We start from the raw sequence: 26,577 nt of genomic DNA, 5'->3' as shown, positions 1-26,577 counted from the left end.
TAATAAAATATTTGTGAACATACCAGCGGGTAGCTAAAGTCTATAAAGTATCTAAAAATAGAAATCTTAGTTCTCTAGGAATAGTTTCTTACTTTAAGCAGAAGATCAGTGTCCCGGAAAAAATATGTAGAAAAATATTTTAAGGGGCTTGCTGAAAAAAAATTGCTGTCCGTGAACTGGATGGTAATTGTTCATGTGACTTTATTTTTAAAGTTGAAGGCCGAATTCAGGGAACGCCGTGTGCGAGTTTACTCAAAAGTCTCTATTTCTGTTCTGGAGAGAACATCATATCATTCAGGCTTTCGAAAAAACTGTCAACAGCTTCATGGGAAAGTTCCACTAAGTCGGAAATAGGGGTAACCATGCATTCGTGCGCATGATTGTCTCCATTGACATTCTGATTTACATTGCTGACAGAAGGTCGTACCTGTTCGATGTTGCTTTCATCTTGAACTTCACTACCCTTCAATCGTAGTGGTGAAGATTCCAGGAATGCCGTCATCAGGATTGGCAGCCTTTGAGGGCAGCACAAAGCGTGAACCTTGGTAGGAACCAACAGTGTATCTGCATCCACCGGCGCATCCGATTGTAGCGTCAGACAGGTGTCTAACACGCATTCTTCTCCGCATAGCAGACACCTTAGTACAGGTAAAACACACCTTTGCCACATTGGTCGAAATGATAGAAACCAAGTCATGTTCAGGTCTCTAAGCCGGGAGAGTCCCAGGATTTTTGATATCCGGTCCCGGTATCCAATGGCTAGGATCGTATCTTCCATTGTCGCGAGAGTTTGATCTGTGACATGGGTTGCCATAACGAAAAATAAGGACTAGGAATAGGATTCCTGCAATTAGTCCCAGGATCAGGGGAAGTCCGCCAAAAATCGAATGGACGAAATCTGGAAAAATACCCAGTATGGCTTTGAATGGTGTTAATGCCATCGAAAATACTGTCTTAAATACCTTTGAGACCCCAGTGGTATCAGAAATATTTAAGATTTCGCTTAGGATTTCCGCGAAATGTACGGGGGAATTAGTTGATAATAATGTATGTATCTCTGCAGTCGTCCTTGCGACTTGTAGATCATACGTTTCTTTTGATGACGTGAGCCTTGTAGGCGTCTGAAGAAGCACTGTTTTCATTCTGCTTAAAGTGTCTATTCGAATAGAAGTAATTTTCAAACTGGGCCATGCCCTTGCCTCCCTGTCTGGAAAGGAGCTGGGGAACAAAGAACGTCCACAGCACTTGACCTTCGCCGTTGTAGTTACTAGATAAGGAGTCCCGGGCATAAGACTGCAACATCTGCGGTCTACAATAAGAATGTAACTCCCATTATAGAGTCTTTGAAAGAATGGTTCTATTTCAGTTGCAGGTGCGCCTTGCTGGTGACATGAAAGGTTGTATGAATTCCCTTCACAGGCTCCGTGCAAACTAATACCGTTACACAGAAGCGTGCCGCTTAGTGACATAGCACAATTGTTGCCACTAAGAAACACTTTCTGTCCTTTATTACTGACACATGCATGTGAATAGGGCAGGTTCCAAGTTGTTTTAAGGTACCCCTTTCCCAATTTCTCGTACATGCCAGCCTGTATATATTTTTGGCAGTATTGAAACCTGAAGGTTGAGATTGGAATATTTATGATTCCGTGGATTATCCATTCACTGACAGGTCATTCTGACATTGTCAACGGTAATCTTTCTAGTTTTTCAATGCTCAAGATTGTATAATCAGCACCCTTTTGTGCCATACCGATTTGTCTATCAGTAAGGTTAAAGATTTGGAATAGTGACGTTGTGTTGATTAAACGCCAAGGCACATAGCCTGAACGCAGATTTTGTAACGTCCAGCCAAGCTGTACAATGGAACGCAATTGTGACTGACCATGTTGTAATAACAGTAAGTCTTGCGATAATATATCGATTGCTGAAGACACAATGCTGTCCAATGAAAAAATTCTGGAGGACAGAGTCATTAACCCATTGTCCACTACAGAAAGTGATTTTTCCAAATTAATACGATCAATTTCACGTATTCTCTCTGCTGTTTCAATTTGAGTAACCTTCCAGGCCTCATTGTATGCTGCATATACAGAGGCTGCTATGAAACGCTTTTGACGCTGTTTGCGTGGTCCCATTATGAAATCACGCAAGTCAGCACCATCAGTAAGTAAAGTAAGGTGTTGCTTAATTTCAGGCAGTGTGGAAGTTTGTAGCCATTGAAGGCATAATTTGCCCACACTGTAGGTGGTTATTATCCCTGGGTGATGTCTTTGGGGATATCTTGGGTCTGGCCTGGTCATTTTGAAACCCTGTGTTTTATTCAGGAATCTATCTTGACAGTGATTTGTATCTGTGGGCCAGATCAACCATTGTTTCCAATCAGGATGTGTTCTGTTTTGGTTAAGTATATGGTTTATGTCTATTTCTTCATCTGTATCAGAGCTATTGCTAAACATTGTTGGCTTTGGAATAGACAGGTTATTTAAATCTTTGATTTTGGCTAAGCCAAGACAGGTGGTTTGTTGAACAGTGTCATTTAAAAATATCATTTGTTCTGGGATCATGCAGGCTCTAAACAAAGCTTCTAAACCCTGTACTTGCCATTCTTTTGTACCCCAAACACTTTTCAAATCAACATTTTTGTCCCAATAATCAAATCCAAAAGTATTCATTTTTTCAAAGAATGAATCTGAATATATCAATTTTGTGTTGGTTATCATGGTTTTCATCCCTGTCTTGTTTGACAATTTAAAATAAAATGTTTCAGCATTACTTATGTTAAAACCTGAAAAATATGAATATTTGTCATAAACGGTTCTAGAGCTCCCTTTTGGAGGTGTAGCACAATGTTCCCATTGATTATAATTTAAAACATTTCTAGGTTGTGCAGATTTATGCAAAAAATGGTTACCATAATGATTATAGCAATACATACTATCATAATTTGTAGAACCTTGCAAATAATCATGTTTTGTAAATTTAGCAGACATTACTAAGTCAGACATCATATTGTTGATACTTTCGAAGTCCCAATCATCAGCAAATGAGTTTGGTTTTGCAAAGTCACTCAAAGAGATCTTGATTTGGTGTGGGTATTTCAGGATCTCGACCGGACCATAAATTTCATAGTCAGTGTTGTCCCAGGCTACCCCACCAGGTATCGGATTGGCTGTGAAGTTGGCTGAAGAAAGTTCTGGAGAAAGTTCTCTTTTCTCGACGTGTGAAGATGTGTGTGGTTTGAGGACCAAGTTGATGTTCTGACTTGCTGTGTCCATTTTAGCATATTTTCCCTCAATGAAGCGTCCCAAAGTAAATACCATGATGAGCCAAAGTATGAGGATAAATGCACCAAAACCCACCCAAAACTCAATCCATGGAGAAACCAGATATGTTTCTTTCAGTTGTTTCAAAAGTTCCTTCGCTTTGTCTTTAAAGGATTTTGATGATGGCTGTGTCTTTGATTCACTGAGGCTTTCAGAGGAATCATCGAAGTTGATGAAGTAACCAGATGCAGTTCTGTCAATTGTTCCAATTGCTTCAGGATTTTTGTTCCTTGCATTTTCACTTGGTACTTCAGTATAGATTGGTGTGTCTCTGCTAAATGTCTTTATTTGGGTTTTCAGAGGTCTGAGTTCTATTGCGGTGTTGCATAGTCCTTGTTGTTCTTCTGTAGGCGTTTCGAATGTGATGAGCCTCTTTGTTAGGACCTCTGTACTTGTAGCAAACCTTGGTGTTCTGCTACTTATTGGGAGTCCACTTGGCCTACTGTTTGTTATCGGCCACATGTTGTGGTTTTACCAGGTCGATGGATACAATTCGGTTCTCCTTTTTACCAGCAAGTGGCGGTAGTACAACTGATCTTGTCCCGTTGACAGACAAGACAGGAACTGCTTTTCTGTAAGAAGGCCCAAATTCCTTCTTTACCGCGATCTTCTCCCTGACTAGATCCCCGACTTTTGGAATCCAGACAGGTCTTGCTGGGACAGGTGGTGATTCTTCAGTGGTTGTTGGCTGTTGTTTCAACTGTATGTTGCTCAGGTCTTTTCTTGTTTTGTTTAAGTCCTGCAAAATAGCCAAACGGTCTTTGACATCAAAGGTTTTTTCTATTACCACTGAAGTCTGACTATCAAGGTCAGAGATCAACATCCTAGTTCCGAATAATAATTCGTACGGACTGAATCCCTTCAGAGAATTTCTTGGCAAGTTATTTAGACTACGTTGGACACTTATTAGATGTTTGACCCACCCAGCTCCCGAACCTAATACCTTTGCCGTTATAGATTGCTTTATGTCACGGTTTTTTCTTTCAACAATTCCGTTCCCCTCAGGGTGAAATGGACAAGAGTACCGCAATTGCACGCCCATGCTGACCATGGCCTCCTTATAAGCCCGAGAGCTAAAAGCAGGACCATTGTCCGAATGCAGAATGCCAATTGCGTATGTGCCGATAAAGACCCGCAAATCTTTTATAACAGTTCTGGCGTCAGCCGTTCGCTGGGGCCACATCCATATGAATCTCGTACATGAGTCCACTGCGACCAAGATATATTTATAGTTACCATCCCTTTGTAAGGGACCGCAGTGGTCTAGATAAACACAGGCTAATGGTTTATCCGAGATTAGAAGGGGCGTCTGTGCTGGACGTCTCACAGTTGATACTTTCATTTTTTGACATATTTCACATGCTAGAACATAGTTCCTTGTTTGTCTTCTCATTTGTGGCCACCAGTATCTCTGTTTTAATAATGATACTGTGGCTGAGACGCCAGCATGGGTAGAAGCAAGCCCTTCGTGTGCCGCTATTATTAGTCCTAACCTATGTTCCATGTTTGGAATTGCCCTATCCCCCACTCCAGGGATTTGAGCAAAAGGAACATTGTTTTCATCAGTTATGTATGAGTATTTTACTGGAAAGCCTTTAGGGAGTGGTTCTATCGAATCCTTTTCTGAAGCGCTGACAGCTTGTAATATTTCGCTGTCTATTTTTGTTTTTGACCGGGTGACGGCCGCTACGGAAGCCGTTTGCACAGCTGCCTTCGCGGCCTCATCAGCCAATGAATTCCCTGCAACGTGAACGCCATCACGTTGATGACTCAGTGTATGTATCACGTGAGTCTTTGGTAGTTCTTTTTGTAAAAGAGCTACCTGTTCCCATAGCATTTTATGCTTGATTGTGCCACCTTTCGCATCCTTGAAACCGTTTTGAAGCCAGATCTGCAAGTATTCATTATAAGATTGAACGCAATAATACGAATCGCACATATGAGTGTGTGGAATTCTCGATCGGTATTTTCAAGCGCCATCTTGAATGCTAGTAGTTCAGCTCGCTGAGCTGTGCAATCTCCTAGAGATTGTGTTTTAGTGAGGGTTGGTTTAAATTTCCCTTCGTGCCAACGACCTTTAACAATCGCGCACGCAGCACTGTAAGCTTGTTTACCCCCTACTGCGGGCTGTGCTGATCCGTCTGTATATATTATACAGCCGTATTGGTCTAGAGGCAGAATTTCGGTTGGCGGAGGACATTCAAATTCATATTGTAGAAATTCTTGTGTTTTTAAGTAAGGATCAAATTCGTACACCACGTCTGTTGCAGCAAGAGAGTTCGCCCATTGTATCCATCTGGGATGGAGTGCTTTAGCATTTGGAATGCTTGCCTTTGTTACTGCCTCTAAGGCTGGTATTGGTGTCACGATTATTATTCGTTTTCCTTGTGCCAGGGCTCGTTCTTTTGCTATAGCTGTCTGTGTTGCTGTAAGAATTTTTTCCGTTGGGCTAAATTTCATTTCAGCCTTAGTGTACAAGTGTGATTTGAATGCAATTGGTACCTTTTCTCCCTCATTAGAGGTTAGGTATGTGAATCCGCATCTCCCTGGGATGACTCGGATCACAAGGTTGCGTGTATTATCACGGGTTTCTAATTTTGTTTTAATTAGCATGTCTGTTTGTAAGGATCTCAAAATTTCTGTGTGTGTTTGAGTCCAACTAGATCTTTTAAAGTCTGGTTTAATTAGATCGTAAAGGGGTTTGACCCTTTCTGCGTAATTTGCAATGTATGTTCTTCCGAAATTTAGGAAGCCTAGAATTGACTGTAGGTTTTTTAGTGTTTTAGGAGCTTGGATTACGGCACATTTCTCTAGGAAATTGTCTGCCAGGCTTTTGCCTTCACTTGATAACTCATATCCTAAGAATAGGACTGTCAGATGGGCAATTCTGGATTTTTTGAAGTTGAATTTGTAACCCTCTGCAGCGAACCCAAGTATTATGGTGTTCACTCTTTTCAAGTGAGTCTCCAAGTCATCATCTGTTAAGTAAATGTCATCAACATAAGATAATGCTTCATCATCATATAGTTGTAGTAATTCTGTTACTCTCGCTGAGAATACCCCCGGGCTGTTCTTGTACCCCTGGGCTAACCGACAGAATTGTTTTTGAGTGCCATTTACTGAGAATGCAGTTAAATATCTGCTCTCCGGTGCTATGTTTTGACAAAAGAATCCATTGGAAATGTCCAAGGTGGTTTTGTATTTTTTGCGCACTATGTTATTCATTAGTGCAGCACTGTGTGAGTTTTGCACTGCAAAGGTTTTGCAACATGTGTTAAGGTGTCGGTAATCCAAAACTAGACAGTATGAATTGTCTGGTTTGGAGACCGGAAACAAAGGATTGTTCATTTGTGAGGTGCAAGTTTCAATCACCCCCTGGTATTCTAGCTGATCTAGTATTTCATTTACTTGTTTTTTAGCTTCTTGCTTAATTGGGTACTGCCTTTGTGCAGTAGGTTGTGATTTTAACTGGATTTTGTGAGGAGGAGAATCCTCATCCCATCCTACGTGATTTTTATATAAAGCAGGTGCTAAGGCCACTGCCCACTTTCTAGCAAGTGTATATTTTTTATGAATCGGTATTTGATTCGAGAAGGCAGGCATAATTACTTCTTCGCCATGAGGGCACTCCCTGACAAACTCTGGTGGCCAGTCTTTTTCAGCTAGAAGGATGTCATAACCCTTTGAGAGGTTATCCCAAAATAGTCCCCTTATTTTCCTAGTCTTATCTCCCTCTATACGTAATGTTATCTCGTATATCTTGTGGGGCTTGCTAACTCTGGTGTCTGCAGTTTCCACTTGAAGGTATTCATTCGTGTCCACTGTCTCCAGATGATTCATAAGGACTTTGCGAGCTATGCTCACCTCTGCTGCGCTGTCTAGCATTGTCTGAGCCCATTCTCCGTTTTTCAGTTGTGTCCTCAGTATTCTCGGCATTGTTAACTACCTTGATACTGGCTACCTTCTTTTTTGGAAATTGTAATTTCTTTTTCAGTTGAGCAGGTTCCTTGTCTTTGGACTTGGCGTGCTCTTCTGATCGTCCTCTTCTTTCCGATTTCTGCGAGGAAGTCTGAAAAGATTGAGAGGGACGTGTATCAATGTCTTGATATCTATCAGGTTTTTTAATATTATCCCTATTTCTAAGGTTATATCTATTCCCAGAGGGGTCACTCTGCGGTGACCTTTGTCTTTGGTTTGGAGATTTCTCTCTTCGCCTGGGAGACCTCCCTCTGGACTGGAATTTCTTTTCTTTAGGATTGGATTGTTTGTTTCCATCCCAGTTCTTTTTTGGTGAATTATTACTATTATTAAAAAATATTTTTTCTGGACTTGTAGTCAGTTGCGGTTTTACTGGTATTCCACCTATACTATCTCTGCCTAGTTCTTCATAGGATTTTTCTATGATTCTGGCAATTTCAGCTGGTTGGTCTGCTATATCTGTCTCTTTTAACCTCTGGCGGATCGCCACGTTTGCTGCTTCACCTTTTATGTTGGCTAGTAATATAGCCGAGACCTGCTTGAAGTCTTTCAGTAATTTCATACCAAGAGTTAAAGCAGGTTCTGGACCGTATTCATCTTGAATTTGTTTTAGCACATCTGGTATTACCGAAATGGATGGAACACCGTGCGTTTTTGTGTAGATTGAAGCAAAGACTGTACCCCAAGTGTCACAGTCCTCAATGTGTGGTGCGATTCCCATTGGGAGACATATAGTCAGAATCCTGTGTTTTTCCAGCGGGGTGGTGTCAGGAAACACCGCCTCTATTTGGGTGATTTTCTGTGCCAACCAGAATGGTATTTGTTCCCGTTTAGCTGGAACTTTACCTAGGCAGGATTGGATGTTCTGTGGTGTAATTTTATTTGTGTTCCCCTGGTGAGGGGTCAGCTGTGGTAGTTTAATCGCTGGCTGAATTGTTGAAGTCCGCATTACATACTGAACTAATTGTCTATGAATTTTTAGTAGTTGTTTTAGCTGTATTAACAGCTCTGCTGCAGGCATTCTATCGATGTCTGGATGTGGTGTGTATCCGGCTAAGACCGGCCACGTTGCTCCTGGTCTTCCTAAAGGACCGAGCCTTGTAATGTGATTATTGTGTTTTAGGGCGCCATCAAATAAGAGCAAATGCTCTTGGAATTTGAGTGGTACTTCCACCTCCTCGAAAGGAGTGTAAATGTCAGGTGGTACCTCTATTTTGTAATAGTGGAAGTACTTTGTTACAGCATTTGCTGCTGGAAAATGTATCCATGTATAGTATACCTCTGTCTGCCGATATTCGTGTGCCTCAATTACGAATATAACTGTGCCACCTCTAGGTGTCAGTCCATTTTCTATAAGTTTTAAGGTTATAGATCTTCTTTTGCTGACCGGAATGAGTATTATATCCGCGTCTGCATCTTTTAGTGCAGTATCTGCTGCTGCTATTTCAGCTGCTAATCTAACTGCCTCTCTTTCTTCATCACTGTCTCCCATTTTACAGACAGGATGATATTATGTCTATTTGCAGATCAGGTTTCTTTATGGAACAAAGATTAGATGCACAATATTATGGAACTGTTTTTATCCTTCAACGTTGACTTGACCAAGAACCATACATAGGAGTTCCCTCCTGCGAGGTTTTGGAGGATATAACCTTTCACCCACTCCAGACGTCTTTGGAGTATGTGGGAAAAGGGGTCTGAGTGAGAAAGCACGACTGAGTTACTCTAAATGTCTTACGTTAGTTTTATCGCCCTTTCCAAACGCGTTGGGCGCCATGTAGTGTAGCTCCTATTTTCCCAATAGGCTCTGCGCATTGGAATAGTACCTACAGCAGTAAAGGCCTAGACCAGACGTTAACTAGGTCTACTACTGTCGATACTAGACTTAATTTTTGGGTTTGCCAGCTAAGCTCAGAGTTCGCTAGAAACTTTCTCGAATGTTCAAGGAAGGGATTAACTCCCCTGATTAGACAAGAAGGGATTTAGTTTCTGACAACCATAGAACATGACAACTTTGCTCTTCCCTAATCAAGAGTCAATCTCGAGAGTCGTGTGAGCACAAGGCAATTATTTTACTCAGTCAGTACGTGCATTCTTAGTCTCATCAGAATGTAGAGAAAAGGAAGAGACAGGCGTGTTCAATAAAAAGGTGTTATTTATTGATCAGTCTCTTTTCTCGTACAAGAGAAATGGATCGATATTATTGCAATACTTATAGTTAAGTAAAGTGCATACATTAGAAGCAATAGTATAAAATAATACTGTAAAAACATTGATATGGTTTCTGAGCCATATGATGTTTAAAATGATTAAAATATATTTACATACACATATACATTTGACTAAACGTACTCAACTGGTGTTTCTAAATACGCCTACCCCGTGTACCTGACCTAAGTCTAATGCGTGGGCGGGAATAGAAAGTTACAGTTTAAGTTAAGTTTGTTTTTGCCAAGTGAATAACTAAAGAATTCTCTGTGAGGGGTTATTCAGTTCTGTACCTGGAAGTTAGGATGAATGAGGAATGGTATCTCTTTCTCTGCTCTCGATATTCCAGGCTGCCTGCGAGGGCTGCCCAGAAGCGCCGGTGCTGGGTCTCTCGGCTTGAGATAGCAGCGCGTCTCTCAGCGCGTCAGGAAATCGGGGCTGCTGCCAGCGGGGTCTGCTTCTGCTCTCGGCTTCGGCAAGTATGGCTGCTCCGTCTTGTCACCACGCGTGTGTTTGCATAGGGCAAGGTCGGCAATATTTATACCTTAAAGGTGCCGAGATTGACGTAAGGATGGACATAGGTACGTCAATAAAGATGTCATACGACTTGCTCGTTAGCACATTCTTTACTAAAGTTCTCTGTGAAATCAAAACAATGGCCGCACGGATTATCCAGGTTGTCATAGGTTTGATTTGTTATGAGAACGTCGTATGCCTTATCAGGGGCTGGAGGAATGTCGCTTGTCTAATTAGATCTCAAGCGTTATGACCTAATCAGATAACACGTTCCTGTGCCGTAGTGTGACTGCGTCAGATAACGGTATCTGCATCATGGGGGATTTCTTGCCTCATGGGCTGACTGTTAGTTAACTTGATAGTTAGTTTAACCAGAATAGGGTCAGGAATAGGGGGATCGATTCAGAACCTATAGAAATACACGACAATACCACTTCGCATAAACTATTCCACACTACTCAAATCAGAACACAACTTACAATATACTATAACAGAGCATGCAGAAGCACCCCTTCCCATACCACACTGTGTTATATTCCACATAGGTACCATAATATAGGCCTCGGTAAACTCGTTATCCTTCGCCTATATTCTCTTCCTACATTACAATTGTCACAGTTTATAGGGACTGTCCTTTTACCAAGATATTACACTGCATTAAGCAGGTTTTTTCCCAGTTTGAAATCTCATACATTATGCATGAGGGTTCTTGGAAGCACAGCAGGACTGCCATCTCCTGTATAAAATCTATGTACAAAGTTCATGCCCAACGTCATCCTTAGGCCGACACAGTAACACAGCAAGGTAGGACCCTTGGGGAGACCTATGGGCATATATACATCACATCTTGCTAAGATAGAGCGAGGAGAAAGAGACTTCCCGGCTTACAAACTGACCAGAGAAGCTGAGGTTCCTGCATGCAGACACTCCAGCTCGCAATGGTCTAACATCCCTTGCGGGTGTCCAGCTCGAGATCAGGACGGGGTCCCACAGTCTCACTTAAGGTAATGGGGTTGACTAGATCCTATTGGGATTCTTGGCTTTACACCTACACCCATGCTAGGTACTGTTAGGTACATCTAGTCAGTGAGGCATCGTAGGAGTACGCAACTTTTAGCATGTGTTTTATATACTTAAATGTATTCATGATTTTAGTAAGATGGTAGAACTATACCATCCTTTTACCTTCATAGTACTGTTAATCATTTATATCCTATACTGTCTAACAGTTGTTGCAGCACAACTATTCTACAACAGAATAACAACTGTTCCATAAAAGATTATTGAAAACGCCCAGCTTGTTTATTCTGTGTATCTCTCTGAGACAAACTAAGTAAGCGCGAGTGACTGAGCGAAAAGTAGTACATTGTTTCCACAATCCTGAGGGGTCAGGGTTGTCATGTTCTGAGGTTGCCAGAAACTATTCTCTCCTTGGTAATAGGAGATTATAGTGGCACTGTGAGTTAGCTGATACAGAAAGGCTAACATACCCGGTGGGGCTGTACGGAATCAGTCTGCCAGCAGTCCCACAGTTTATGTTATCCAAACGCGCAGATCCTGCATAGGACATATAGGAACTACATGATAACTGCACCACTGGATAGCACACCTCATAAGGCTGCTTGCATCACACTATACCACACCTCACTACACCTTTCCATTCCACTCTACACCACTGTTTCACATGGATTTTTAGCTTGTGCTTATCGTTATTTCTGGGCCTCATGAAGCCCATGAAACCAATGTTCTCATGGTTGCGTCGGTTTCTTGCGTGCACATGCGGGACCTTGATTTAAGAGTTTTGAGAACCTTTGAAAATATGTGGTTGACTTACGAAGAGGATGGGAGCTGTTCCTGCTCCGTGGGTCTGGCAATAAACTGACATATCTTCACTCCTGTTATGGAGTAGCCAGTTATTCACTTCAACACTTAACTCATTGAATGCCCTAAAGGAGGGTGGTGCAAAGTAGCCCTTGTAGAATCATCTTGATGTGGTGGTACCAGTTGGGTCACCTGCTCAGGTTAATATCTGATGGAGAAAGCTATGTGTTGTGTATCCAAACAAGGGAAGGTGAACAAGTAGGCACCATGCCAGCCAGCAGCAATGTTTCTGCCAGGCTCACCATCACCAGCATCTTGGCCCAAGGGGTGTGGGGAAGTTTACCAGCTCTGTCAATGGACAGGTCCCTGTATAATACTGACACCTAAAAATCCCATTATCTCACTGATATTTTCACCATCAAGGAAGAGGATTAAATAGATACACTCAAAGCTAGAAAAACAATTTGGCTCTCATAATTTCAATACAGGATCAGTGAAACGTATTTCAAATTCAAGTAAGTTGTCCTACGTGTCAATGTTTTTATTGTTTGTGCATGAGCTGATTTTGGGTGGGGAGATTCTTTATTTCACCTGCCCCACTCCTACAGCCATGATGTCAAAGCTTGTTGTGCCAGCCATTCATTTTAAACTGGATTGAAAGCATAGGTCATAAAGGATCCACCCTCTTAACTCAAGCAGCAGGGATATGACCTTCCCTGAGTGTAGATCCACTTGTATAAATCTGCTTGCATAGATCCACTTGTATGGATACACTTGTATGGATCCACTTTCATAAATAACAATAAGCATTTAGATCTTTTCTTTGAATCATTGGATGCTTAATCAAAGGTATGGAAAATAGTGCCCTTATTATTAACAACAAGGCACAACAGGATAGAGAGACATTTCTCCATATGTTACTAACCATAATATGGGTATATCTGCATAAAATTCCAAGATAGGGACAGACGGGAGAAAGTACTCCTCATGATGTGATCTGCAAATAATATGAATTTGCATGACCCTGTTTTTGTAAGTGATAACACCACACAAACTCACGACCATGATGAAGCAAGTCTTCTCTGCTCCGATGCAAAGCAGATACGCAAACATGTACAAAATCATAAGCAGCAGACCAAGTATTCAAACAGACAACATGGACTGTTGATAGACTGACAGAACTTTCACAATCATACAAGTATGTAGGTGTTCCAAGAAAACCACCTCAAATATGGTCCAAACTCTGTAGTTTTTCCCTCTCATTGCTGATGACTTTCAGTTTTCCCTCCAAATTTCTCCTTTGCTCTGTGCTAAGACCTGTATGTTAAAACAGTGCACCCCTAGCCACCATTTTGTGTCCACAAGCCATTGAAACCAGCCCCCCTGCCTCCCCTTCCCCCCCAGCAACAGGGATATTCTACATCAGAGGGTGCTTCTGTAAGCTGTTTAAACTGTGTTGACTAGGGACTGTGCACTTTGTTTTTGGCCAGTAGAGTAGTAAAGTTTTATTCAAACAGTATTGTTAGATTTCAAGTTAGTGAGGCATTTACCTGCAGAAGTCCCAAGTGTGGATTGAGCCTGTCTGTCTCCTAGGAGATTCTGAACAGGAAAAGCAGCTTCCAACTCCCTGGCCTGCAAACCTTGTCTGAGGTCGCTGGGACCTTATGTGGTCTGATATTGTTTGGTACATGTGTACACTGATTTTTGGTTGTATCTGATGTTTCTATTGGATTAGGGTTAGTGTCCTCATAGGTTGGGTATTTGAGTGTTCTGATTGGTTTCTGGGTCTGTGATTCAATCAATGTAGGGTTGGTACTAGGGCTAGGGTTAGGATTTCTATTGAAAGTAGGGACTAGGGTTTCCTATGTTATTGGTTGTTGGGACTAGGGTGGGACTAGGGCTAGGGTTAGACTTTAAATTGGAAGCAGCGATTACAGCTTCTGGTGTGACTGGTTGCTGCACTGGTTGTGGACCTAAGAGTAGGGTTAGGCTTTCTATTGGAAGTAGGGACAAGGGCTTCCTGTGCCATTGGTTGCTTGGACTTGGGGTGGGGCTACTGGTAGGGCTATGGCCTCTATTGTAAGTAGACATTAGGGTTTTTTAACTGGTTGGGTGCTTGGACTACGGCTAGTATTGGCTGTAAGGTCCTGGTCTCCTATTGGTTCTAGATTTTTAGGGCTAGTGTTGTGATTGGATAGTGTTAGGGCTAGGGTTCCCATTGGCTGACGGGGTCACCTGATTACTAGGGCTATAAAAGGCCAGGCCTCTGGCGTCTCAGCCCGGGCGTCGAGGCTAAGGGCGGAGAGGACAAGGGCAGTTGCCTGTTTTGAGCCTGTTAAGGGTGTAGAGGACAAGGGCAGTTGCCTGTTTGAGCCTGTTAAAGGCGGAGAGGACAAGGGCAGTTGCCTTTTTGAGCCTGTTCGAGACTGGCCAGGGCCAGAAATGCTTCCCAATATACATACCTCCATTATGCATCTATAACCTTTCAATGTACTTATGGATCTATATAGTTATCACTTTCTTCTAATTTAGCATTTCCAATGCACTTCCATCGTTCTCAGCCTATACTTTGCTCAATATATCCTCTACATCCACTCTCTCATTTAACCCCAAACCCCATACCACTCCTATGATCCCCAAAATAACCCTTTCTAGACTCTCTCCTACTCTACCCCTCCTTGCATCATCTTATACCTCTTTTACTATACCAATCCCCCAAAACAAACCTTTCTAGACTCTTCCCTCTATTCTACCATTCCCCAACCCTTCTCAATCCAAATAACTGACTAACATATCCACCACTATAATTACTTTCATGTTTCACCATACTAATTCAACACTAATCCTGATGGGTTCAAGAGTAGCGTGCCACTTGCGCTTCAAAACCTTATCAGGGGTAGCAAGCGGTATATAAATACAAACCTCTTTCCCTTCACTATCCCGCCACCTACCCTTCTCTACCCAAATAACTGAATAACATATCCACTACTCAAATGACTTCATATTTTACTATTCTCATTTTCAACACTAATCCTTTATGAGTTCCGGAGTGGCTTGCTACTCGCCAGAAAAGCGCTTCAACATCCATCCGGGGTAACAAGTGCTATATGAATGCAAACCTTTCTCCCCCTTTTATCCCCCCACTATCCTTCTCACTCCAAATAACTGACTAATATCCACCACTGAAATTACTTTCATATTTCACCATATTAATTCACCACTAATCCTTTATGGGCTTCCTGAATAGCATGTTTCAACACTCCATCAGGGGTAACAAGCGCTATATAAATACAAACCTTTTTTTCCTCCTCTGGCTTTCTGCTATCATTCCAAATCCAAATAACTAACTAACCTATCCACCACTTAAAATGTACCTGCATGTTTTACTATACTAATTCAACACTAATCCTCTATGGGTCCCAGAGTAGCGTACTACCCGCCGAAAAAGCGATTTGACGCCTCGTCAGGGGTAGTAAGCGCTATATAAATGCAATTACAATACAATACCCTTCGATCAACAACTCCCCATCATTATTTTAGACATATTTGAGACTTCTCCATATCATCCATACCAATAAGAAGGCCATTTGGTGTTAAGGCCTCAGTAATACTTACAGGTGGCCTGTGAACGAGCCAATAGGCTTTTTCTTGACATTCTAGGACAAACTTGTCAGCCTTCTTTCTCTCTTTTCCAGCCCTGTAAAATCAGAAATGTACTCTAATTAGATTATGCCAACTTTCATAATGGTAATGATAAGTCTAAATGCGATGAAACAGAATTTCACAGGATATGCAATTTTTAATACCTTCACTGATTTATACTGGTCAGTGCTATGAGGTTAAATACAAAATACACGGGAACCACAACACAATATCCACTGGACCTAACCGAGATGGTCACAGACTCAACGAAAGAGAAAAGAGGTGCCAACATGTTGGCTAAAACTCAGCTGGGTCAGCATGGCGCCATGCATGTCAAGTCACCAAATTCTAGGGGTAGCGGAAGTGACATCAGAGGTCACATGACCCCCAATTACTTCACATGAATAGAACTTGCATTACCGTAGGCCTCAACGACATCACAGCAAGTGACATTCAGCCTTTCACCATGGTGACATTATGGAAAATAACACCTCATGTTCTTCGTCTCTGTAGTGCACTTTCTATTGTGTGGTGATCAGCACACTGACCCTTATGAACATTGAAGGGGCATCAGTGAATGGTGTACAACAAATCTTAACCCCCCCCACCCCCCAGATATCATCAAACGAAGGAACATTCTAGAATGCTTATAGTTGATTAATGTCGTTGATATAGAGCTGGGTAAGAGAGGGGAGAGTTTTACTATTTACTGTATGCTCCTTTACAGTAAATGAGAAATGCTATTTGCAAAACCCTCCAAAAACATGAATTTAACCATTTTTTGTTTTGCATGGAAAAATGCTGGAAACTGCAGAGAGATTTGTTGCTGGGTCATTAATACCGAAATACACTGTAAATACTATGCTGTCAGCTTTTACCTAGAACTTAGAAAAAAATATAGTTAATATGCTTTTTTGCAGCATCTAATGTGATTTTTTAAGACCCTCTTATCTCGATCAGTTTTTACACTTATATTGCAGATGTGAATCTTTTTTTGAATTTTGAAAGTAACTCACATGTGGACGCTTTCAGAACTAAAAATAAAATGCAACTGCAAAACGAAAGTGAAAAATTAAAAAGGGCATGGAGCTGGAACATTGGAAAGAAAACAAGGCTCATATAGAGCCTAATTAAATCTGTGTTCTAGATGAGATCTGGGCCAGTGATCTCAAGGATGGTGACAGGGGTCGCAAAAAATAGAAGCCAGGGGTCGCAGCTGCGACCCCAGGAAACTCCTAAATGACTCCATGCGTGGAGTGCAGAGGAGCAGCCAGCGCTGACAGCTGTCATGGCTATGCCAGGACTAATCAGCAGCATCAGCAGTGCAGAAGGTTCAGCATGGCATACAAGTAAAACACAATGTCTGATAGCCGTAACAACAGTGCAGTGGCATATTAATGAGCAAATACTTAGACTTCTGGTTTGGGGCAGACCAGAAACCAAAACAAGAACCATAGACAGGCATGATGGACACATGGATTCCAAACAAGATAGAGGATAGGACTGGGCCAGGGCACTGGAGGGGTCAACTGAAGTTAGGGCCCGTGGAGAGGAGCCAATTAAGGGAGTGATGGTGGGATGATGGTCAGGAGTGATCACTGTGTGCTGTCGGCATTCACTTGTTGATGCTATGAGGTCCCATGTGCATGCACAAGAGCTGCCCTGTGAATGTAGATACGTTTGTGTTGTGCCAAGGTTCAAGTCGTGATGACCCCTGTGCACAGCACGTATTTAGTGTATCCTCTCTAGGCAAACGTTTAACAACTTTTATTAACTGATGCATTTCTTTGTAAGATCCTTTATTCACCTAACTTAAGATGTTGCTTGATTCAAGATTGCCTTGACCCTCAGAGAGAACCAAACACAGATCATTTCACTGGTTTATAGGGTAAATATAATAGATGTGAAAAATCACATGGGAGCAGCAAACTTGGTTTCCCTTTTCCACAAACAAGGACTACAATGTGACTTCCCTGCCATCCTTTACTCTTGAGGCCCTAAGAAGCTTGGATTTTTGGTTTTGGAAAGTATAGCCTCTTTACGCCAAGTTGCCATTTTGAAAGAGAGGACTTCCAAGTGGTAAAATGTAGGCACGTATCTGAAATCCGACAACTCCTTTGAACAAAAAACTAGTGTGAACAATAGTATTATTTTTATTGCTTTTACTGTACTTTTTTTCTAAACTAATGCCAAGATACTGCATGAAGTATTGTGCACCATTTAAACAGTCTTAGCCAAAACTCCAAGAGTGACTTCTTGAATATCTCATTGCATATTCAATATCCAAAATTGCATTGCTATAAAACCAGGGCACTCTGATTATGATAACACTGAAGTCAGTGTTTTTAGGTCGAGCTAGACAGTGCATGCACCGTCTCTTCGAGACCTGCTGTAATCAGTGTATGTGCTTTAAGTCTATCCCCTTTCTTGGCATTGATTTTCATTTGTCTCTGTCAGTGTCATTTACAAGTCCCTGCTTGCTAGTGGTCAGTCCCTCCTGCCTCTTTTCCCTCCTTTCTCACATTTGTATCTCCCTGTTAGACCTGGCATCATTAGCATGGGTTTCCCCTGTATTTTTGCATTACCTCCTGTGATTTTGCTGTGTGTTGGATTCCGTTTTGCCGGTCTAGATGCTTTGGGCACTTTGCCACTGTGGTTCAGTGCCAATGTGCAAGTGCTCCCTTCGTAAATTATTGTTATGGATTGGTGATTCCATGATTGGCATATTTGATTTACGAGTCAGCCCCTAGTACAGTGCACTGTGTGTGCCTGGGGCTTGTAAATCTAATGCTGCTAGTGGGCTGCAGTTCTGATTGTGCCACCCACATACGCAGCCTGTAAATATAACTCAGGCCTGCCATTGCAGAGCCTGTGAGCAGTCTACTACTGCCATGTCAACCTGGCAAGTGCACCCACTTGCCAGGCCTTAACCTTCCCTTTTTGTACGTTAGTCACGCCTAATGTAGGCCCAAGGTACCCCTGTGGGCAGGGTGCAGTGTATGTGAAAGGTAGGACATGCCCGGATGTGTGTGGCATGTCCTGATAGTAAAATACGGCAAATTTTGTTTTTCACTATTGCAAGGCTACCTGTTCCCATTTGATAGAATGGGGAGTTTGCTTATAACATCTTATTAACATATCTACCCCAGGGAACAAGGTAGGAAAAGAACATTTAGTATGCCTGAACTCAGAATGTTAAAATACATCTTTTAGTGAGGGTGATTTTTACATTTTGTGTTTCAAAATGCCACTTTTAGAAAGTAGGTATTTTCTTGCTTAGTCATCCAGTGTGCCTTTGCTAGGATGTGTATTGACTGTCTGGCTTTGGAGTGACTGGGGCTGGAAATGTGCAGGGGCTCCAGAGAGTCTGAATGAGTCAGGGATGGGTTGAATAGACCTGGCCTGCATTTAGAGTAGGGAGAGGAGATTTCCTTTCACCTGAATGGGCCTGGTCTGCCTTCCACAATGCTCTTTCCACCTCCCGCTAGGAAGCTGCGCCAGAGAGGACAGAACTGGTTTGGGCTGGGCAAAGAGCTTCTCTGCATCAGAGAAAAATAGATTTACTACATAAATAGAGGGGCCCAGGCCCCAGACTTTTAGATCACTTCTGGGAAATCAAGAGGAACCTTTGCCAAGGAGAAGAGCTGGAGAAACTGAGGAGGAATACTGGCCCTGTGCTGTTTGCTGTCTGGGGTTCGCCTGCAGTGGCTACTTTCTGCCAAGGAAAGGGAAAAGGACTTTGCTGTTTGCTGTGTCCCCTGCTCGAGGAAGTTCTCCAAGGGTTTGAAGAAGAGCTTGCCTCCTGTTCTGAAGTCTCAGGGACACAAATACTTCGCCCCCAGATCCCCAGAACTTTCTTGCTGGGAGTTCTGACCTGCCAAGAGGTGCATGTATCTGTTCTGGGCCTCTGGAGGTTGTTCTGCCTGTTGGGAGCTGGAAAAGCAACGGAACAACAAGTAGCATGATGCATCCCCACCTGTTTCCGATGCATTGCCGAAGAAATCGTCGCCATGCTGCCTGCATCTTGAGAAATCGCTGCACACCGCATCAAGTGCACCAGTCTCCGAAGTGCAAGATCATCGCACCGAGTCCGACTCTATCCCTGCTGTGCGGCTGCAAGAACCCATGCATTGTCCCAGATCTTCGCATCGTATCGAGGCACCAGGTCTGTCGCATCATTGGGGGATGCAGAAAGAAACCGACGCATCACCTCCCCACTCAGTAAGAAACCGACGCATCTCCTCCTCTCCGGTAAACCGACGCATCACCTCCCCTGAGCAGCAGTAAGGAACCGACGCATCACCTCCCCCGGAGCAAGGAACCAAACCAGCAACTTCCCTGAGTTTAAGGAACCAACGCATCATCTTCCCTGTGGCCCTTTCTGTTTGTGTGCGCGACGCATCCAAGGTACTTTGTGTGAAAAGTGATGCTTCTGCAATTTGCTTGGAACTGAACTATTTCTACCATTTTAAAGTCATATTTTTACTACTGTATTGTGGATTTTTGTTCTTTTGGTCTTGTGTGGTTTAGATGAAGATTACTTATTTTTCCAAACTGGTGTGGGCTCCATTTGTAGTATTTTCACTCAAGCATGGAGAGCACGGGACCCGCGTCTGGGCATACCCGTCCCACTCAGTGTGACAAATCCTGGCTGAAGAGGGGTGAAACCCCCAAACCGGTCTCAGGAAGCTTGTTTCCAATCCAAGGAAGACCTGGCCTGGAAGTTCGGGCTGGACTGTTCCCATTGGCCACAGGGTCAAGACTAATTTGCATATGGCTGGGTTCAAACAGAAATGGCATGTTGAGCAAAAAAATTATGGATTTAGGCCCAGATCTCTGTACTGGGGTGAATGTATGACATTGTTCCGCATACTGTCCATCAATTGTTGTTTTTGCACTTGTCACCCTGAGTGGGACTGGTATTCCCAGACGTGGATCCCGTGCTCTCCATGCTAACAAAGTCAAGTTACCCTGGCTGAAGAGGGGTGAAACCCCAAAACCGGTCCTAGGATGGTTGTTTCCAGTCCAGGCCGTACCTAGCCTGGCAGTTCGGGCTGGACTGTTCCCATTGGGCACAGGGTCAAGACTGATTTGGATATGGCTGGGTTCAAACAAGAAGGGCATGGTGAGCAAAAAAACTATGGATTTAGGCCCAGATCTCTGTACTGGGGTGAATGTATGACATTGTTCTGCATTTTCTCCATTAATTGTTGTTTTTGCAACAATCTGCAATATGGCCCGCAGTTCTTCCACCTTTAAACACTCATGTACGTGTGGCATGCAGAAAGTTATGCCTAGTTGTTGTGTGTTCTGTGGTTTTGTTTTATTCATATTTCAAAATTGTCTTGACAAAAAAAGAGCACTGCAAAAAAAAAACAAGCATTTGCAATATAATTGATCTCGCATTTGCGAGAGTTTAAGCTATTTGCATTGTAAAAGGCAATGCCTTTTATTTATCTGTTTTGAAAAACAACACATAAATAAAAGGCATCGTTATTTACAATGCCAATGTCTCAAACTCTCGCAAATGCGAGGTCTATTACATTGCAAATGCTTGTTAATTTTGACATCAGTTACTGTCTTCCATGCTACAGCCTGGTCCAGTGTTCCAGCAGATCATGACGTCATTATTCCGCAGCAGGAATTCCCATTGGGCGCTGGAGGTTAATTTTTATAGGTCACTCAAGGGCATCGAGAAGGAGCGCTCGATTCTGGCATCGATAAGGCTAATTGTAATTGCTCGGACAGTAATTTAAACTTGAGCATCCTTTCTTGGAGAGGATGCTGAGCGAAAATGATAATTCTACATGTAACCTGGGTCAGGCCTGGGTGACAGACGTCCAAAGATCCATAAAAGGACATGCTTTTTCTGAACTATTGTAAACAACCAGTAAACATTTCATCTTGATTATATTTAATAGGTAGCAACTAAAAAGGAGATGTTATTAACCAGGGAAAGAAAACGTATTGCCCTTAACTTGAACTTAACTTCAATTTTTTTAACTCTTCCCTACCCGAAGGAAGGCTTACAATGGGGCACCTTCTACAGCATATCAGGCGGAGCCTACCAATATGATACACACCTGATCAAACATTGAAGAAAGCACAGGGGAGGAGAATGGAGAGCAGGGACAATGACAAGAAAAACTGAAGCCCTAATGAAGGGCACTAACTAGGCAATTAGCCTCGTGTAATTGTTGCATTGGCTAGCTGTGTGTGGCAGGCTGCAGGAGGGTGAACATCGAAACAATCACTGTTTCGTTGTCAAAATTAGGACTTGTCAATTGTTTCTTTTGTCAGTTTATGTCATGTTTCGTCATTTTATTGGTTATTTACTCGTCGAATGTCAATTTTGGTGTTATTTCTTGATGTTGTGTTGAATATTTCTAAAAAAAAGTCTTGTTCTTCTCAATGACATGACTTAAATGTTTAATGTACTATATAAACAAATGAAAAAATGAAAGGTGGACTACAGACACCAAACCACTCTAGTTATTAAAGTGGTTTGTTTAACGCAGTAATTCATAACGCACACCCAAACAACTTTTTGTTCAACAATATCTTTATAGAAGGCATGTGTCTCTGGTCATTTCAGTAGTTGCGTAATAGAGAGCACACCCACCTTCCCCAACTAACACTGGCCGTGCCACCTATGATGTGAATAAACTTACTTGTACTGCTCTTTCGCCTGCATGACAACGAAATCCCACTTGTGGTTGATCTTTGTATTTAGAAAGCTGTAATTTTCCTAAAGAATAAAAAAGACATAATATATATGAAAACTGATGATTGTGCACAAGAAAGAGAATAATGTAATGATGTTTTAGTGAAAAGGCTGGGTGTATGCTTGTTGGTTACAGAAATTAACTTTGTTGTCTGGTATGATTCCTTTCTAGAACATCTTTTAAATTTTATTGAGGCCAGGTAGGTCGAAGGGACAGAATATCGTAATAAGAATATTGAGGGACAAAATCTCGAAAGATACATTTGTATAGATTTTCTATACGTAATTCCACTTATACACACCATGTCTATATATATATATATATTCACGCTCCAAGGTTGTCCAACATGTGAGTAGCACGCGAGCAGCAGCTTTATTTATGTGTAGGTGAGCCCCTGAAGAGAAGCAGATGGAGCTTCGAAACGCGTCGGGCAGATCCATTACGGAGCGGCGTCTACAAGCGGATCCCCGTCCTCACCTACACATAAATAAAGCTGCTGCTCGCGTGCTACTCACATGGTGGACAACCTTGGAGCGTGAATATATATATATATATATATATATATATATATATATATATATATATATATATATATTTACATATATATATATATATATCTAGGCTCACGGTCCGTCTGCTCTCCTTCACTCGCGGCCGGGTGCTTTCAATGGCGGGAGACGGTACCACGCCAGTCACAGACAAAGCTCAGATGCAAGAAGCATACAGCACTCACGGGGGACTGTTCCAATGTAGTTTATTGGACAAACACACACACTAAGACGCGTTTCGGCCACCACCTTTCTCAATTAGAGGCCGGCGCCACCCTTAGGCAAGATTTAAATACAGCCAATCAACGAAATAAAGAAAGGGCATGTATAGTGCATTCTGACCACCATTTCTGAGTGGTGTAGATTCAGTTAAATCACTGACAACATTGCACCCTGGATGGGCATAGAACACACAAATAATAATTATTTTGCAAATTCAGCCCTGAATGGGCATTCCACAAAAATATATATATATACATACAAACAAATCACAGATTAAAGCATTAAAAAGAATCATCAAAAGTGCAGAAAAATTAATGTGAGACTCATAGATGGACAGCTAACTCCTCCCCAGCATTCAGGCCACCTGGTTTCTTGGTCTGGTTCTCAATAATATGACGAGACTCTAGCCTGCGCAGCTGAAGCAGCCTATTTCCTCCCCTTATATCTACCGGTACTTGGTCCATGCAGTAAAAGCTAAGGAGTTCTCGGTTGCTTTGGTGGGACACTTCAAAGTGTCTCGCCACTGGATAAGTGGGATCTTTATTCTGTATGGCCCTCAAGTGTTCTAAGATCCTGATTTTCGTTGGGTGAGTAGTACTCCCAATGTAGCACAGGCCACACGGACATACGAGACAGTACACCGTGTGGCTTGTGTTACAGTTCATTAAACTAGTGATCTTTTTGGGCTCCTTCATCCCTGGTATTCGGTAACTAGTCACCTTTCTGCTGTTTTTACATGCCTTGCATTTAAGGCAAGGATAAAATCATCCTGTCACTTTCCCAAATGGTGGAGGTTTTTCTTCTTTCTTACAGTGGCTTTGTACAATGTTAGATCCCAATGACCTTGCTCTCTTGAACGTTATTAGTGGGGACTTTGGTAAGTCCTTACCAATGACCGGATCAGATTTAAGTATGTGCCAATTCTTCACACATTTTTTCCTTATATCCTGGGCATCTGTGGAGTAGTTCATGATCATCCTCATACTGTTCTCATTACTGTCCTGTCTCTTGGGTAACATTGAACTGTCCTTTGAGATTAAATCAGATCTCAATTTTTTATCAACTTTCAATTTAGCCTTCTGTAGTACCTCTCATTCTGAACCTCGACAAACTTTCACTGGCCGCCTTCTCAAAATCATCTTGTCGTGTACAATTCCTCTTAATTCTCAGAAGTTCACCATAGGGTATACTTGATATAGTTTTCCCCGAATGGCAACTAGTTGCGTGGAGCACAGAATTGCCAGCTGTCTGTTTTCTATGCAATGCTGTACAGATTTTTCCCTCAGCTATGAACACTTTAAGGTCCAAAAAATTCACGGTTTCTGTGCTGATCTCCCCACTGAATCTGAGATTAAGGTTATTCTCATTTAGTACCTTGACATACTCCTTGGCACATTCAACAGAACCTTTAAAGACGATAAACAAATCGTCAATGTATCTGTACCAGGATACTACCCTCTCTGTCCATGCGGCATTATTGGCCGCTCAGGCCACCTGCTCCTCCCAACAGCCCACGAAAAGATTCGCGTAGCACACATATATATATATAAATATATAAATATATGGCTAGAGGCGAAACGCGTCGTGCGGATTTGCTTGGGTGTTATTCTGACTCTTTGATGGAATAAAACACTGTTTGCACAAAAAGTTGGGTCTTACTTGTTCGTTCTGAAATCCAGCCTAAGGAGCAGGACTGGGATGCCGCAGCATCGAGCGAAGTGAAAAGGAATATATATATATATATATATATAAATGCACGTTTCTGTATCCAATCCTATGGGTTGCAGAAATAAGAAGGCAGGCACACTGGAATCCGGTTTACAAAATTTAATAGCACCAGCCCCCCTCACCCCTTACAGACGCGTTTCGCCTTCGCAGGCTTCGTCAGTGTAACACAGTGTATGGTTAAAGTCGCCATTTATAAAGCCAATTGTCCTGTTCATATTGATCAACATAAAAGAAGGACAACAACTCTGCAGAATTACAGTGGCCATCTTGTAACGTGCAAATCGCATTCACATTATTGGCTCGAAAGTGGCGAGTGCAGTGAAAAGTGCATAGTGCGTGTTTAAAAACATATGGATTAACCATTCTATGTACAATAATTAATTTAGTTCATACACACAGCGAGAATCACTTTTTGCTATATTGAATTCAGTAGCACTAAGAAGATATATTTCTTTCATTTTTGATTTGTTCTCATTCATTAAAGTGCAACAGTGTCTTCATTACGCCCTGAATGGGCAATTCCATAAGCAATAGAAACATTTCTAGTAAGGACAAATTCACTTTTTTTGAAAACACTTCTTCTCTATATACAGATTAGCAAAGCAAGTGGATGTTTTCTACTGATACCTAAAGTACCGTACTTACAAATGCACCCAAAGTTCTTCATTGTTGTTAAGCCCCCAAGGAGTCATGGTTTTAAGACTGATGATGTACTTTGACTCTAGTACTCGAAGGGATTTTTCCCTATCTCCTCCTCTTTCTAATTTGGGTACCTGATCCATGCAATAAAAACTAAGTTTTTCCCATTTGCTTTGATGGTACTCAGCGAAATGGCGGGCAACAGGATAAGACTTATCTTTATTTGTAATGGCCCGCATGTGCTCAAGAATTCTTAGTTTTGCCGGTTTTATTGTGCTGCCGATGTATCGCAGCTTGCAGGGACAGGTCAGGCAGTATACAGTATACTCAGAGTTACAATTGAGCAACTGTTTGATTTTGATATTGGGTCTTTTTTCCCCTGTTCTATTGGGATAATCCTGTGCTTTGCTACTGAATTTGCAGGCCTTACATTTTAGACACGGGAAGAAACCAACTATATTTGTCACCTTGATGGGTTGGACCGATGGTTTGAAATGGCTGTGGACCAGGTGGTCTGCCAACGAAGGACATCTCCTGTAGGTTATCAGGGGTCTCTTTGGCAGACTATTTTTCAACGTTTTGTCAGCAGTTAGTATGTGCCAGTGTTTTTGGAAGATGTTAACTACCTCTGACGATTTGGTGCTGAATTCCGTAATCATTCGCACCTCGTCGGCTGCCTTCTCTTTCACCTTCGGAGTTAGGAGATCCCTCCTGTTAACCCCAGAGGCTTTTGTTTTTGCTTGTTTGAGGAGTTCCTTGTTGTACCCTCTATCCTCAAACCTCTCTTGTGCTTCCCTTATGGCGAGGCTGTAATCACGGTCCAGAGAGCAATTTCTCTTTAGACGTAAAAACTCGCCATAAGGTACATTTTTCACTAAGCTTTTGGGGTGATAAGAGTTGGCGTGTAGAACAGCATTCCCCGCCGTAGGTTTTCTATACAGGCGGGTCTGTAAGATGTTGTTATGTACAAACACCTCCAAATCCAGATAGTTAATGCTAGTGGCACTGATGGTACTGGTAAACCTTAAATTGAGAATGTTTGTGTTCAAGATTGTGATGTACTCTTCTGCTGACTGACGATCACCCTGCCATATTATGAACAGGTCATCTATGTACCTAGTCCACATCAAGATTTTTTCGGTCCATTTTTGGTTAGAGTCCTTCCAGGCCTCGTGCTTCTCCCACCAGCCTACGAATAAATTCGCGTAGCTGGGGGAGAAACAC

The 26,577-nt window shown here is 42.2% G+C and overlaps 1 protein-coding gene across 1 annotated transcript in view; it reads right to left on the bottom strand.

Annotated features, from left to right (window-relative positions):
- Positions 1 to 26,577, bottom strand: part of RGS9 (regulator of G protein signaling 9) — a 946,886-nt gene that overhangs the window by 475,802 nt on the left and 444,507 nt on the right. Inside the window, exons 7-8 of the mRNA XM_078650792.1 lie at positions 22,163 to 22,239; positions 15,465 to 15,546 (exon numbers count right to left, since the gene is read on the bottom strand). Coding sequence (XP_078506918.1) covers positions 15,465 to 15,546; positions 22,163 to 22,239 — 159 coding nt within the window. The remainder of the gene's footprint in view (positions 1 to 15,464; positions 15,547 to 22,162; positions 22,240 to 26,577) is intronic.

This window comes from Lissotriton helveticus, chromosome 7 (genome assembly GCF_964261635.1).
Source record: "Lissotriton helveticus chromosome 7, aLisHel1.1, whole genome shotgun sequence".
Lineage (NCBI taxonomy): Eukaryota > Metazoa > Chordata > Amphibia > Caudata > Salamandridae > Lissotriton > Lissotriton helveticus.
This window is presented reverse-complemented; position numbering and strand designations above follow the sequence as displayed.